The sequence below is a fragment of the Hoplias malabaricus genome, chromosome 2 (assembly GCF_029633855.1).
Source record: "Hoplias malabaricus isolate fHopMal1 chromosome 2, fHopMal1.hap1, whole genome shotgun sequence".
Lineage (NCBI taxonomy): Eukaryota > Metazoa > Chordata > Actinopteri > Characiformes > Erythrinidae > Hoplias > Hoplias malabaricus.
In genome coordinates this window covers 29,599,017-29,614,707 of record NC_089801.1, presented here as the reverse complement: position 1 = coordinate 29,614,707, position 15,691 = coordinate 29,599,017, and the positions used below count along the sequence as shown (strand labels likewise).

General features: G+C 37.3%; 1 protein-coding gene across 3 annotated transcripts in view; it reads right to left on the bottom strand.

Annotated features, from left to right (window-relative positions):
• The window catches only part of pbx3a (pre-B-cell leukemia homeobox 3a), a 28,268-nt gene extending 19,892 nt beyond the window's left edge, over positions 1-8,376 (bottom strand). For 2 of the 3 annotated variants that reach the window (XM_066659903.1, XM_066659901.1), the window contains exons 1-2: positions 7,600-7,866; positions 6,711-6,784 (exon numbers count right to left, since the gene is read on the bottom strand). In XM_066659903.1, the coding sequence (XP_066516000.1) occupies positions 6,711-6,784; positions 7,600-7,787 (262 nt within the window). In that variant the 5' untranslated portion in view covers positions 7,788-7,866. Of the gene's footprint in view, positions 1-6,710; positions 6,785-7,599; positions 7,867-8,101 lie in introns of those variants that run through there. The other variant, XM_066659902.1, reaches the window with a different exon arrangement.
• Between the last annotated feature and the right edge of the window lie 7,315 nt (positions 8,377-15,691).

Here is a 15,691-nt window from a genome sequence, read left to right as displayed (position 1 = left end):
ACTGATAAATTTATATGGCTCCATCCCAAATGCAATATGTAGGGCCTTAGATAATGTCTTCTACACTCAAGTATTCTGCAAAATGTCGCCTACATGACTCCTTATCTCACATTCAGTGCTTTATATTAGTACAGCAGCCAAAGATTCATCGCCCGCACAGAGCACTACGTAGGAAGCACAAAGCCATTTGAGACACAGCTTGCATGTCACTGCTGGTAACAAGCAAAAAGAGGCATGAAATCTGATTTGACCGTTCACATTCAGGTCTCATGTCCATCATTCAGATATGTATCCAATCCAGGAACACATATGAAAGTGAGTTAAAGCTGATTTGGAAAAAAAAAAAAGATTTGACATGTCCGCACAGCACTGTAAAAATAAAAAAAAATCTGATTTGACTCAGATTACAGACTGGTAATGTCAATTTAGCCCACGTTTCTGGGAAATAATGAAAATCATAACCAGTTAAAGCATAATGATGGACACAATAAATATAGAAATTATTGATCAAATTATATTTTTTATAGTATTTTGGCATGTATACCATAATTTTCTAGTAGCTGTTCTAGTCACTGTTTATTTGCTTAGGGATTGTGTTGTTCTGCTTTTAAATGTGTGTTTCATTGAAACTCTCACACAAATGTTCTCATGCACTGCTTATTTCAGATTACAGATTTCCCTGTAAATTCTACAAGCTTTTAAGACACATACAATGAGGTTTCATGCTATGAAGAAGGATGTACCCTTTTTCATCTCAGATGTGCTTGAAATCTAATGTACTGTCTGTGGTTTGTTGACTTTTAACTTTCTGAATGCCATGCCTTTGTTTAGACAAGGGGAATAAAGGTTGAATGCTGTACTGAGATGAGGTATGCACCACATCTCTTTGGCTCTGGTGCTTTTCTTGGCATCACCTGAAAGAATTCTTTGTTCTCCTGCGGAAGATGAAAGGCTTCACATTTGACAGCAACCATACAGGTGAGACTGTAACCACAGTATGTTTTTTTTCTTCTGGAAAGCACTCTTTGTCAGTTCCCAGGTTTGCAGCTGAAGTGAAGTATACGCCAGCTGCATTTAATAAGTAGCTGTTAAAGACTTTGGTAGTTTCACTGATTCAACCAAACTCTTAAACACATTTATTCTAGTTTCCCTTTTATAAATGCTTATAAATATAGGGAAAATACTAAAATAAATGGCAAAAAGGTTGTGTAAACATACTCATCCAACATTTGTATTCTAACGGAGGGTATTAATAAGTGTTTTTCCTCATTTGCTGCAGTGAGAGCTTCTAATCTTCTGGGCAGGCTTTACACAAAATGTTAGAACAGCAGGGATTTCATGGCATTGATGGGCCAGGAGGGCGGGTAAATATTATATTCAAAACTATGAGTCCATGTCTAGTACATATTGTATATAGTATAATATCCTTACTTTTTTTCTACATATCAGTTAAGAAATAAATGTCACAAAGCAATCAATTAAACCACATATCCATCATTCAAAGATAGAAATGGGAAAGGGAAGTGGACAAATTCATTATGACTAGCAACCACTCAAGTGGGTCAAGAGTACATAGCCATTAGACCATACTGCCAACTGAGCAAATTAGCAAACAAATGTGAATAAAGCTAGAGATTTACTGCACTCTTTCCTATTAAATCCAAAGCCGTCTAAAATGGAGTTCATCTACAATTATCAATCACGCATGTGACTTATACAACTCCAGTAGTTGGCCTACCCCATAAATCTGACACCAGAGCAACTAAATTATTGCTGATATATAGTGTGATTGTTATGTTTTACCCACCAATGCACCACAAACATTCATTCATTCATTGTCCTGTGGGAGGAAATCAGAGCACACCTAGGAAACTCATGGGTAGAACACACCAAACTCTTTACAGGCAGTCACCTGAGGCGGGGCTTGAACCCACAATCACAGGACCCTGGGGATGTGTGAAAATGACATTACTTGTTGCACCACCATGCTGACCCATATACATCAAACAGTACTTCTAATAATATGAACCCACCTACGTTGTAATATTTTTAAATTAAAGTTTCCATTGATTTATATTGTACTTAATAAGGTAGTAGCTGTGTATACCTGCAACAATGAGCTAAGTGGGTGGGCTGTTTGCTACAATGCAATGAAATAAGAGCTCAATAAACAATTTGCAAATGGAACAAGAGCAGTCAAATATTGTTACTGTGAGGTTTAACCTTTTTAAATTCAGCACTTGAGTAGCTTCATTTTTATGAGCTGGTTAGCTGTTTTTTTATTTTTAATTATAACGTATCAAAACAGAAAATCAGGCAGAATGAACTTTCAGAGTGGTAGAGGTGGGAAAAACACAGTTGAGGTGTCCAACCTTGATACTCACCAGTCACTCTGAATTGCCAGGCCTGATAAACGAGCACAGAGCTGTTCAATTTCACATTTCGTCCTTGTCATATCTTTGCTCGGTGATCATGCAGCACTGACCCTTGTAGGGCAGGCAGGAGGATATTGATAAAACAATTATCTGCTCGCCGCTCATTTGATTTTCCATTTCAATTACCCCGAGCGAGGACGGGAGCTGGGAAGATTGCACTATTGATTTTCTCCTTGCTCACGCTCTCTCTCTCGGTCTCTCTCTCTTTCGTTGTGACAGCACAGCAACTGACTTCTTTGCAGCCTGCTTTGATGACATGGCAGGAGTGTAATAGCTTGCTATCATTAGTCTCTTTTTTGTTGTCTTTTGTTTGTGGGTGTAAATGTGTATGTATTTGTTTGTATATTGAAATAATGGCTGTGTTTTGGAGTCTGAGGGAGAAAATGTAGAGAACGAGAGAGATACTATACAACATTTACATCCTATTAAAATGCATAGATGAGATTAAGCTTAATCAAATTAATCAAATCCGACCTGGTCTCTTAGTCTGTATTGTGTCAAAAATTATAGGTCACCACTTTTAAAATACAAATCAAGTACGCATAAACAGTTTTGTGAAAATGTTTGGCAATATGAGTTCTATGTCCAAATATCTGTGAACTCTCCTTATGATTATCGGCATTTGCTGTGGACATAGATTTCCAAAATCGATATCGAAAACCGCTGGCAATAGAACAACTTGCTCTGTAGAAGCTACAAACAAGCTTATTAGGTCCCCGTGTCCAAAGCCAAATGTCAGCTAGAGGGGTATAATGCCCCCAGCACTAGGTGGTGAAGTGGTGGATCTGTGATCTTTGGAGTGATAGAGTAACATCCAATGCATTGAGGATGGTTTTGGAGTGGTTTTAAGAACCAGAACTAACCATTTAACATTGGTACCTGCATAATTAAACAAACCAAAGGGTCACAGACATGTGCACTGGAATGTATTTGTTGGAGGCATTATATAATATAATGGTAATAATATAGCAGTGTTTGTTTTTAGCATTTGGATTGTGTTTTGGTATGACAGTTAACTGCAATGTATGATACAGTTAAGCTCTAGATTTGGAAAAATATTACAATTTTGTAATGTCACCTTGTCATAGTTTTGGGCATCTGTGTTAGACACTGAAGGACTTTCTTTTACATCTTATAATGCTGACATATGCATCCTGTATGTAAACCTGCTGTCAGTAAAAGCTGATACAGTGTTAAAATCTACAGCTGTTGTTTAAGAGTATGGGCTTCACTACATCCATACCTTGCATAATTACCTCCACTCTTCCTGAAAGTGTCTCAGAGCTTCACAGTGCTGCCTTGACAGGAGATGATTAAAGAGATATAAAACAGAGAGATACTGTAGTACATAAATAAGATATAAAGTGTGAGAACCAGTGACTAAACTGCTGATAACTGGAGATAATATTTTATGAGCTTCTCTCTATGTGCAATATTCAGGGTAAACACAAATGAAGAGCCTCTCTCTTTCTCTCTCTCCTTCTCTGAGCAAGGGCTTGATAGGTATAAAGCCAACCCTCAGTTGTCAATAACACCATGTCCTAATGAAGTGGACCTTAAAGAAGCAGAAACCACTAAATGTAAGCAGTTTAAATTAATGTATGTATTCACATAGTATTTTCTAATATTGACTTCTCATACACTGCCGACCGAATTTCTTGAGATGAAATGTACACAATGACACAATAACATGTCTCAGACATAAAAAGATATAGATGCCAGAAGTATAATGGGCATCATGATGAGCTCATTTCCACAAAAAGTACCATAGATGTAGGCAATATAAAGATGCTTATAAGTATGAGGAAAATGCAGCTTTTTTTACGAGCTCTAATGCCTTTACAAAATTATAAATATGTTAAATATGCAAAAACACTATAGGAAGACTACAGTGACCCCTGTTCAATGTCAGAAAGAGAGACATAAAAAGCTATACTGTTATGGAGCTGCTGTAAGCAGTTTTGACTGAATATTGTTTAAGTGCTTGTTACTGTTTATTATTGTGTAAGTGCAGCTTTCTTCTCTGTTCATTTCTCTTCTAAACAAAAAACCCTTGCTTTGTTCTCATTTGGGTTCCATTTCATCTATCTGTATTGTTTTCGGGGGTTGCACTGTGTGCTGGCATGATTAGATGCTACACAAATCATTACAAAAAGGCCCTTACTCAAGTGTTCAGATTTATCTGTAACTGCACCAGCTTTTTCTTCCCCTCAAAACAGGAGTAATATTTTGGCCACATGGGGAGTTTGCCTTCAGGTAAAAAAGTTCCCAAATGACCGCACCCAATTGAGCTATATCATCTCCTTTGCAGCAGCAAGGGGCACGCTTTTGACAAGAACAGTTTAGGACCTCTGTTCAGCCAGGAGATGAAGAAGCTAATTGAGCACTTTGTCAGATGTCAGCCAATGGAGCTGTCATCAGGGTTTGTCAGGGACACATGAGGCTGGTGGAGATATTCACAGTGGATTAATGGCAGTTTGAGAACCAAAGATGGACATTGAGGCCCTTGCCATTATCACTATCAACCTGGACAACTGAAAGCACTAGGGTGTAAGGCTCCAAATCCTAAGGCCCTGCCACAAGTTTTCTCCTGGGACTAACGTAGCTTAGAGCCAATGGAGCTTGGAACTACAAAGTATTCTTTTCTCTCAAGGAAAATCAGCTACATCATGCCTTTGTGGATTCTGTTGCTGTTGGAAGCTTCATGGTCCTAGCTGGACAATGCAATGTTCACTTTAACAGGCCAAGATACTAGTTCAACAGGTTTGTGGAGCAGTGTGTCATCTGGAAAAGATTATGAAAAATCTGGTGTTCGAACAACTGATGACATGACAGGCTCATGTTTGTGCTGATAAGTAGTGAAAACATCAATCTACTCAAAGAATCTACTATGACATCTTCCTTTAAAAAAAGCCAGGCTTTAAAATGAAGCACTGCTGTGTTTAACTAACTAAAACTGTATAAAATCAAATCTGCACTGTCATAGTACAGTACCTGCTTTTGTTAAATCCCACCATCCATTTCCCAGGAAGCCATATGGGCAGCTAAGAAAGCTATTAAAATCTCATGCACAACAAAGGTCAGTCACATGCTCTAAGACGTGGCACTTATCATTAAAGAAAGCAAAATAATATAAAATAAAAGAGTTATATACTGCATGAGGTCATTATAATCATTATAAATAAACAATGCAAAACATTCAGCTCCACATTCTACACCTTGTGAGACTGAGCTTATAAAAGATACCGAATTCAAGATCAGAACTAAAAGCAACACGTCCTCCTACCAATGTTTTAATATAAAGGATCAACTTTGATAAATGGGTTAAAACAGCTTTGGGATCCCACTTCTGACAAGAATGCACAACATTTATCAGATATTGGTGAAAACTAGTTCATTTGGTAATTTAGGTATAAATAATAGTTTAAATGTATAAGTAATAATTTTGTTATCCTTGTCAATATGAAGAAGGACTGGCTCACCCATTTGCATGTTGGTACAAAAATGACACAGTATCGCATCAGCAGGGAAAATTCATCAGAGATTTAAATCAATTACGCTCTGTTCTTGTGTCCATTTTCCAAGCTACTGAGTCCTCCACAATTAACAGAGCAAACAAGCCAAAGAGAACAAGCCTGAGCAGAGAAAAATGAATGATCCACTACCATTTACCATCAAGAGCGATCTTAACCACTCAGCAGTCCATTTAACTCTACAGGTCATAATTAGAGGGGAAGAACCATAAGCAATGAAAATTCATACTGCACGACGAAGCCTTGTTTCTAGTTCTGAAATGTGATTGTTTGAGCATTCAGTATGTAATTAGAATGCTATCAGTAAAGATTAACGACAGGTGAAAATAGTCTTTGAAATAAATTATTTATTTTTATTACTGATTGCTGGTATTCTCAGATCCATCAACTGCAAACTTTCTTTTAAATGACCGCTTTTCCCTTAAATTATAAATGCCAATACTAATAGTGTTCTTAGGTACAATTGTGTTAGTTTACAAACTTTAATTGAAATGTATTAAATATTTAAGGTAGAATCAGTGTACATGTTTGTGTTATTAAGCTTGTAGAAACATGCAGGCAAATATGAGATATGCTATGCATGTTATTGTCAGAAACGACAGGCCAACCTTGTTGGATACAAGAAGCAAAAGTAAAGTAAGGCAAAAAAGATTATGACACACAGTTCAAGTAGCTCACTGCTGGTGAATGGCATCACCAAACACACCGTTCTTATCAGTTTCTTATTCATAAAGACACTTACCTGTTTTCTCTTTGATTTCACAGAGCACGCTAAACAGAGCTGGCTTCATTCTGTGACAGTTGAGACCATGTTTTCTTTTGATGAAAAAAAAAAGAGAAAATTAGTTAGGGCCAATTATAGACTACAAAAGCATCATTGACAACAAAGCTTTAATCGAATAAAAGAATATGGCAAAGGATCTGGAGTAATAACTTTCAGACATCAGTCAATTACTGTACATTTCAGACATATTTGTGCTAAGCACTGCATTAAAGAAAGCAGTGCTGCATAGTGCTACTTTATGCATGGGATTTAACATAACAGCCGCTTTTTGAAACAATATCTTATTAGTGTTAAATAGTACCTTAAAGGGAGATTCTCTGATTTGCATAATTATATTATCATCATTCTGATAAGGAAGCAATTAGAGTTATTCTTTATATTTGTCCATAGTGGTGGTGATAGGAACCAGATATCTGAACGTATATACAGGTTATATATAACCAACCCACTGTAGACACTGGTTCTACCAATTATTTTCTCTGAAATCACTTTATAATGATCCCTTCAAACCACAACACACTTTACTGCAATTATAGCTTCATTTCCTCTGGGAAGACAATCGGAACACTTGTGAAGATATGATTGCTCTCTTTCAAATAAACCTAGGTTTAGGGCTCAGGTGTTGATGTTGGCTGACTAGTTATGGGTATGGATTGCAAACACCACTTATGGCAGAGGAATTGGATGGGATTCCATCACTCCAGAGAGACAGACAGTTCCTCTGCTCAGCAGTCCATACAGAGTACCCCTCCAGCATTAGACCTGGTGCTCATGTGCAACTGCTCCAGAGCGTCCGTTACATTTCAGACTATTTCTGTGTAATACCATCGAAGATTTATAAACTAACTTCGCTTGCGCTTCGTCCAGGCTTTGGTCCGTGATGGTCATTATTTGGTAGAGGATGTCTCCGATGTCCTGCTTTCTCCCCTCGTCATCAGAGCCCTGCTGATCGTGCGAAGGCGGTAAAGCCAAGCCCCCGAGCACCGCGCGGCTCAGGGTCAGTGACTGCATGATGTGGGTCTGTTGCTCGTCCATGCTCTTACCGCAACACAATCAATGCGCTCCTCTCGTGATTTTAAACGGACAACATCTGCTCCTGACCTGCAGGAAGACGATGAGGGTATGAAGAAGAAATTCTTTCGCGTGCAGTAAATGCGCCAACGGTTCTCCGCAAAAAAAAAAAAAAAGGCGCGAAACTGGCTGCTCCTCTTCTCACTTGTTTTAAAGAGGCGGTTTAAGCTGAATTTAAGTTAAGTTTCATTTAACTTAACTTAGTCTCTTCATATGCTCAGGCTGTTGAGCTTCTCTTTAAATCTTTACAATAATAACATTACATTCTCGTTTCAGACCTTCAAAAATGTCCGGACGTAACTCTCCATAGGACTCCACTCTTCAGGGAGGTAAACAATATCCGTAAAGGGACGAACCTGTCTCAAAATAAGACCTGTATGTGAGAAAGTGCTACTTTCCAGCTCGCAATGCGAGGAACAGGGTTAGGAAAAGCAGATGCTCTGCAGCTTCATCTCCTACGGGTCCATTTTTTCCCCTTGATGGGCTTCCACAAATGAGTTAAACCCCCGTGTGTAGCTCCGTGGGCGAGGCTGGTACTGACTGGGGCCGATGGATGAGGAAGCTGTGCGCGAACTGGAGATGCTCCTGGACTCTGCGCGGTGATTCATTGCCTCAATTGATTTATAAACCCTGCCCCCTCGTGGCTACTTCATGCCATTCTCATTGGTGTCAACATTTCAATCTGCAGAAAGCTAGAATACACGTATCTAAATAAGTGTTAGTATTCGTATTACACACTGACACTTAACGCACTTATAATACACAATCTCTGCTGCATTAAACATACTGAAAATTAAATAACATGATAAACCCTGAGTCGCCTGTGCGAAAGTGGCACATTATATTTTATACCATATACGCTTACCACAGTAAATACATCAAAATTGGGCAGTACAAATTGCATACAGCCTATTTATATATTAATGCGTTCCCTAAAACATTTCAATATCTTGCTGTAAGTATCATACTAGACGTACAACTATATAATTTCTTAGGATTATGATGTAAGAAACCCTGGCTGTCCGAATCCTCATTTTTGAGACCTTTGGAACCTTTGGATTTTAGAGACCTTTGGAACACTGCACTTTCAAAGTCAGAATGCTCAGCCTTGGCATTGACTGCTTATCGTATGACTGCATCTTCAAGCGTTTAAACAAAAACACCATATGTACATGTTGACAAAGTTACCAGTTTTTCACTGGAGGGAGTCTTTAACTCATTTTCACTGAAAACATCAACAAAAAATCAACTGAACACGAGTCTCCAAACTTTTCCCATGCAACTGCACTGGCTCAGAGTTACAACTCCCCCTGCTGGGCACAAAGTATACGCCCATAAACTGTGTATTATAGCATATTCACACACACAGTCTACAACAGTGCTCCTCAATCCTGGTCTTTGGATGCACCATGCCCTGGTCATTTTAGTGGCTTCCCTACTTTAATACATCCACTGAGACGCTAAAGTGACGTATGTGTTAACGGATCCGTTGAATCAGGTGTGTTGGGGGAAGGGAAAGCAATAAAAATACACAGCAGGGTGCCGCCAGGGACTGGTTTGGGAAACTCTAGTCTATAGGTATGCCACTGGAAATCTTTAATTTGAGAACAGATGAAACACATTTAGAGATGTGAGAAACCCTCTGTTGTTGAAAACATCCACACAATTTATTTCTAATGTTTCTCCTCCAGTAGTTCCACTCCTAGTGCAATCCACTATAATTTGGTCACTGTTTTGGGTTTGTTTTCTTTTAATTTTTAAGTAATATATGTATTTTTGCTGTGAGGAGTTGGTGTGTTCTCCCCGTGTCCGCGTGGGTTTCCTCCGGGTGCTCCGGTTTCCTCCCACAGTCCAAAAACACACGTTGCAGGTGGATTGGCGACTCAAAAGTGTCCGTAGGTGTGAGTGTGTGAGTGAATGTGTGTGTGTTGCCCTGTGAAGGACTGGCGTCCCCTCCAGGGTGTGTTCCCGCCTTGCGCCCAATGATTCCAGGTAGGCTCTGGACCCCCCGCGACCCTAAATTGGATAAGCGGTTACAGATAATGGATGGATGGATGGATATGTATTTTTGTTTTTGTTTTATTCCTACTAGTGTTTTTAAAGTTGCCAGTGAAAAAAATACATTAATTGTGCACTTATTTTTAAGATTTAACTCTACACTGTCACCGTCCTTTAATAGTGTCAAAGCCGCCCTTGAGCATTGTGTCAGCAGGACTGAACTGTACTCCAGCTTCAATATAGTAAAGGGAAACAACTTTTCTACGTGTGTAATACTGTGATTAACACAAACTAATTAATGTCCCGTGTAATAGTTTATTTACGTAATCAACAAGCATGTGAAGAACAAATATACACCCACGCATATGCACCTAACATATGAGGATATTAAATCTATTTATATAAAAAAATCAAGCTTAATACAGGGATAAGTTTAGCATTAACAAGTATATACGAATAACGTTTGAGCAATAAAAGCCTGCAAGCAATGCCTTGAGTACTTGTAAAGCACGTTTATACATATAAACTAATAACTGATTTAAAACCAGAGTAACGCTAAGTATACTCTGAGGGATAGATAGAAAAACCGCTCTAAAGTGACGAGAAAAGACTGCTCCTATAAATACTCCGGTAAAGTTGGTTTCATATTCGCATATTCAGATTTCTTTCTTCAATAGCTCTCAAACGGTGCATGCAAATGACTTAATACTTGCAAAGTATTGTTTTTGGGATGCAAGACAAGCAACTACAACTCAGTTTATGTCAGAAATGTTTTCCATTTAAAAAACACGAAATATATTGTTTTCTATGGGCTGCCGCCATCTCCGCGAGAGCTAAGGGACCGTTTACAAACTACACTACACAGTAAAAACGAAGGTGACGAACCTCACACATGATGTATACTACATCTCCTACCTTCATAAATTTAACCATTACTGGCCCGTGGTGATACATTTTTCATTACAAATTTCAATAGATTTTGAACCTTTGATGATATTGTTTTTAAACAAATTGTATGTGATCAAGTGCCACCCACATGACGTACTACACCTGTTATTTTGGTAAATTTAACCCTTACTGGCCCGTGGTGATACATTTTTCAATATACATTTCAATAGCTTTTGAACCTTTTATGATATTGTTTCAAAACAAGTTGTATTTGATAAAGTGCCACCCACATGACATACTACACCTGTTATTTTGGTAAATTTAACCCTTACTGGCCCGTGGTGATACATTTTTCATTATACATTTCAATAGCTTTTGAACCTTTTATGATATTGTTTCAAAACAAGTTGTATTTGATAAAGTGCCACCCACATGACATACTACACCTGTTATTTTGGCAAATTTAACCCTTACTGGCCCGTGGTGATACATTTTTCATTATAAATTTCAATAGCTTTTGAACCTTTGATGATATGGTTTCAAAACAAATTTTATTTGATCAAGTGCCACCCACATGACATACTACACCTCTTATTTTGGCAAATTTAACTATTTCTGGCCCGTGGTGATACATTTATCATTACAAATTTCAATAGCTTTTGAACCTTTTATGAAATTGTTTCAAAACAAGTTGTATTTGATAAAGTGCAACCCACATGACATACTACACCTTTTATTTTGGTCAATTTAACCATTGCTGGGCAGTGGTGATGAGTTTTTGAAAATAAATTTCAATAGCTTTTTAACCTTTTATGATATTGTTTCTAAACAAGTTTTATTTGAACAAGTGCCACCCACATGACATACTACACCTCTTATTTTGGTCAATTTAACAATTAATGGCCCATGATGATGCATTTTTGAGAATACATTTCAATAGCTTTTGAATGTTTATTGAAATTGCTCAGAAAGAACATGTAGCTGTTTGAATGAAGTAATGGTGGGGTAGGCAATAATTTGAGCAGCTTTTTTAACAGGTTTTAAAATATTTTTATTGACCAACTGTCAATATTTTGCAGAATGTAAGTATATACACACAAAACAACAGCAATAGTTATAATCCAAAAAAATTACTTTCAATGTAAAAATTAAGTTGTCTGACTCATGAGAGACATAACTTTTGCCAGAGGTGTACATACAGTAGGTGTATGCAAAATGTTGGTGTTTCCACAGGATTCATTTAAAGAAAGCTGGAGCAGACATTCCCAGAAACAGAGACTACCTTATGTAATGCATAACATGAGATGTGTTGCTACTTGTCTTGGACAATGTCCTAGATCCACAATGGCCCTTTACAGACAAACAGTCTCTGTTTCTGGGAATGTCTGCTCCATCTTTCTTTAAATGTATCCTGTGGATACACCAACATTTTGCATACACCTACTGTATGTACACCTCTGGCAAAAGTTATGTCTCTCATGAGTCAGACAACTTAATTTTTACATTGAAAGTAATTTTTTTGGATTATAACTATTGCTGTTGTTTTGTGTGTATATACTTACATTCTGCAAAATATTGACAGTTGGTCAATAAAAATATTTTAAAACCTGTTAAAAAAGCTGCTCAAATTATTGCCTACCCCACCATTACTTCATTCAAACAGCTACATGTTCTTTCTGAGCAATTTCAATAAACATTCAAAAGCTATTGAAATGTATTCTCAAAAATGCATCATCATGGGCCATTAATTGTTAAATTGACCAAAATAAGAGGTGTAGTATGTCATGTGGGTGGCACTTGTTCAAATAAAACTTGTTTAGAAACAATATCATAAAAGGTTAAAAAGCTATTGAAATTTATTTTCAAAAACTCATCACCACTGCCCAGCAAGGGTTAAATTGACCAAAATAAAAGGTGTAGTATGTCATGTGGGTTGCACTTTATCAAATACAACTTGTTTTGAAACAATTTCATAAAAGGTTCAAAAGCTATTGAAATTTGTAATGATAAATGTATCACCACGGGCCAGAAATAGTTAAATTTGCCAAAATAAGAGGTGTAGTATGTCATGTGGTTGGCACTTGATCAAATAAAATTTGTTTTGAAACCATATCATCAAAGGTTCAAAAGCTATTGAAATTTATAATGAAAAATGTATCACCACGGGCCAGTAAGGGTTAAATTGACCAAAATAACAGGTGTAGTATGTCATGTGGGTTGCACTTGATCAAATACAATTTGTTTAGAAACCATATCATCAAAGGTTCAAAAGCTATTGAAATTTATAATGAAAAATGTATCACCACGGGCCAGTAAGGGTTAAATTGACCAAAATAACAGGTGTAGTGTGTCATGTGGGTGGCATTTTATCAAATACAACTTGTTTTGAAACCATATCATAAAAGGTTCAAAAGCTATTGAAATGTATAATGAAAAATGTATCACCACGGGCCAGCAAGGGTTAAATTTACCAAAATAACAGGTGTAGTATGTCATGTGGGTGGCACTTTATCAAATACAACTTGTTTTGAAACAATATCATAAAAGGTTCAAAAGCTATTGAAATGTATAATGAAAAATGTATCACCACGGGCCAGCAAGGGTTAAATTTACCAAAATAACAGGTGTAGTATGTCATGTGGGTGGCACTTTATCAAATACAACTTGTTTTGAAACAATATCATAAAAGGTTCAAAAGCTATTGAAATGTATAATGAAAAATGTATCACCACGGGCCAGCAAGGGTTAAATTTACCAAAATAACAGGTGTAGTATGTCATGTGGGTGGCACTTTATCAAATACAACTTGTTTTGAGACAATATCATCAAAGGTTCAAAAGCTATTGAAATGTATAATGAAAAATGTATCACCACGGGCCAGTAAGGGTTAAATTTGCCAAAATAAGAGGTGTAGTACGTCATGTGGGTGGCACTTTATCAAATACAACTTGTTTTGAAACAATTTCATAAAAGGTTCAAAAGCTATTGAAATTTGTAATGATAAATGTATCACCACGGGCCAGAAATAGTTAAATTTGCCAAAATAAGAGGTGTAGTATGTCATGTGGGTGGCACTTGATCAAATAAAATTTGTTTTGAAACAATATCATCAAAGGTTCAAAAGCTATTGAAATGTATAATGAAAAATGTATCACCACGGGCCAGTAAGGGTTAAATTTGCCAAAATAACAGGTGTAGTATGTCATGTGGGTGGCACTTTATCAAATACAACTTGTTTTGAAACAATATCATAAAAGGTTCAAAAGCTATTGAAATTTGTAATGAAAAATGTATCACCACGGGCCAGTAAGGGTTAAATTTACCAAAATAACAGGTGTAGTACGTCATGTGGGTGGCACTTTATCAAATACAACTTGTTTTGAAACAATATAATAAAAGGTTCAAAAGCTATTGAAATTTGTAATGAAAAATGTATCACCACGGGCCAGTAAGGGTTAAATTTGCCAAAATAAGAGGTGTAGTACGTCATGTGGGTGGCACTTTATCAAATACAACTTGTTTTGAAACAATATCATCAAAGGTTCAAAAGCTATTGAAATTTATAATGAAAAATGTATCACCACGGGCCAGAAATAGTTAAATTTACCAAAATAACAGGTGTAGTATGTCATGTGGGTGGCACTTTATCAAATACAACTTGTTTTGAAACAATATCATAAAAGGTTCAAAAGCTATTGAAATGTATAATGAAAAATGTATCACCACGGGCCAGTAAGGGTTAAATTTACCAAAATAACAGGTGTAGTACGTCATGTGGGTGGCACTTGATCACATACAATTTGTTTAAAAACAATATCATCAAAGGTTCAAAATCTATTGAAATTTGTAATGAAAAATGTATCACCACGGGCCAGTAATGGTTAAATTTATGAAGGTAGGAGATGTAGTATACATCATGTGTGAGGTTCGTCACCTTCGTTTTTACTGTGTAGTGTAGTTTGTAAACGGTCCCTTAGCTCTCGCGGAGATGGCGGCAGCCCATAGAAAACAATATATTTCGTGTTTTTTAAATGGCAAACATTTCTGACATAAACTGAGTTGTAGTTGCTTGTCTTGCATCCCAAAAACAATACTTTGCAAGTATTAAGTCATTTGCATGTACCGTTTGAGAGCTATTGAAGAAAGAAATCTGAATATGCGAATATGAAACCAACTTTACCGGAGTCCTATAAATGCTGCGCCAGCTGAACAACGTTATGATTTCGCACATGCGCACTAATGGGGGCTCTAAATAGATTGTAGCACCTGTTAAAACAACGCCAAAAAAAAAAAAAACTAGACGAGACCCCACGTTGTTACGTATTCTTTGTACGCTTCTTTGACCAGCCCATAACAAAACAATGAGGCAGGCGACAAGTAAACGTAGTAGCAACATCAGGTCTGTATTTAATATACACTATTCTGCACAACTCAGACAACCAAGAGGGTTGTCACAGTCAGATGACTTACTCAAAATGTCTATCAAGAGCTCTATCAAATACATCTTCTACTGATCTATGTGAAACATACAGGAGGAAAATATGGCCAGAAAATGTTTGTTGTTTTCTGTATCTTTATTGAGAGAGGAGGAACCACACAGGAGATTTTTCTGTGCTTATAGGTGTATACAGTGCAAAAAAGCGCATAATGTGGGGAAAAGCGCATACCATTCGTAAAAGCGCGTTTCATACATAAAAGCGCACTCCGTGTGTAAAAGCACGTTCCGTGCATAATTGCGCGCTCCGTGCGTAAAAGCGCATTCCTTGCGTAAAAGCGCATTCCGTGGGAAAAAGGGCATTCTAAGGCTAAAAGTGTGCTCCGTGAGAAAAAAGGTGCTTTCTGAGTGTAAAAGCACGTTATGTGCGTAGTAGCGTTATCCATGCGTAAAGGCTCGTTATATATCCCAGAGAGCGTTGTGTGGGTAAAACTGTGTTCCAGTGTGCGCAAATCCACCTTCTTTGAAAATAACAATCCTTTTTGGG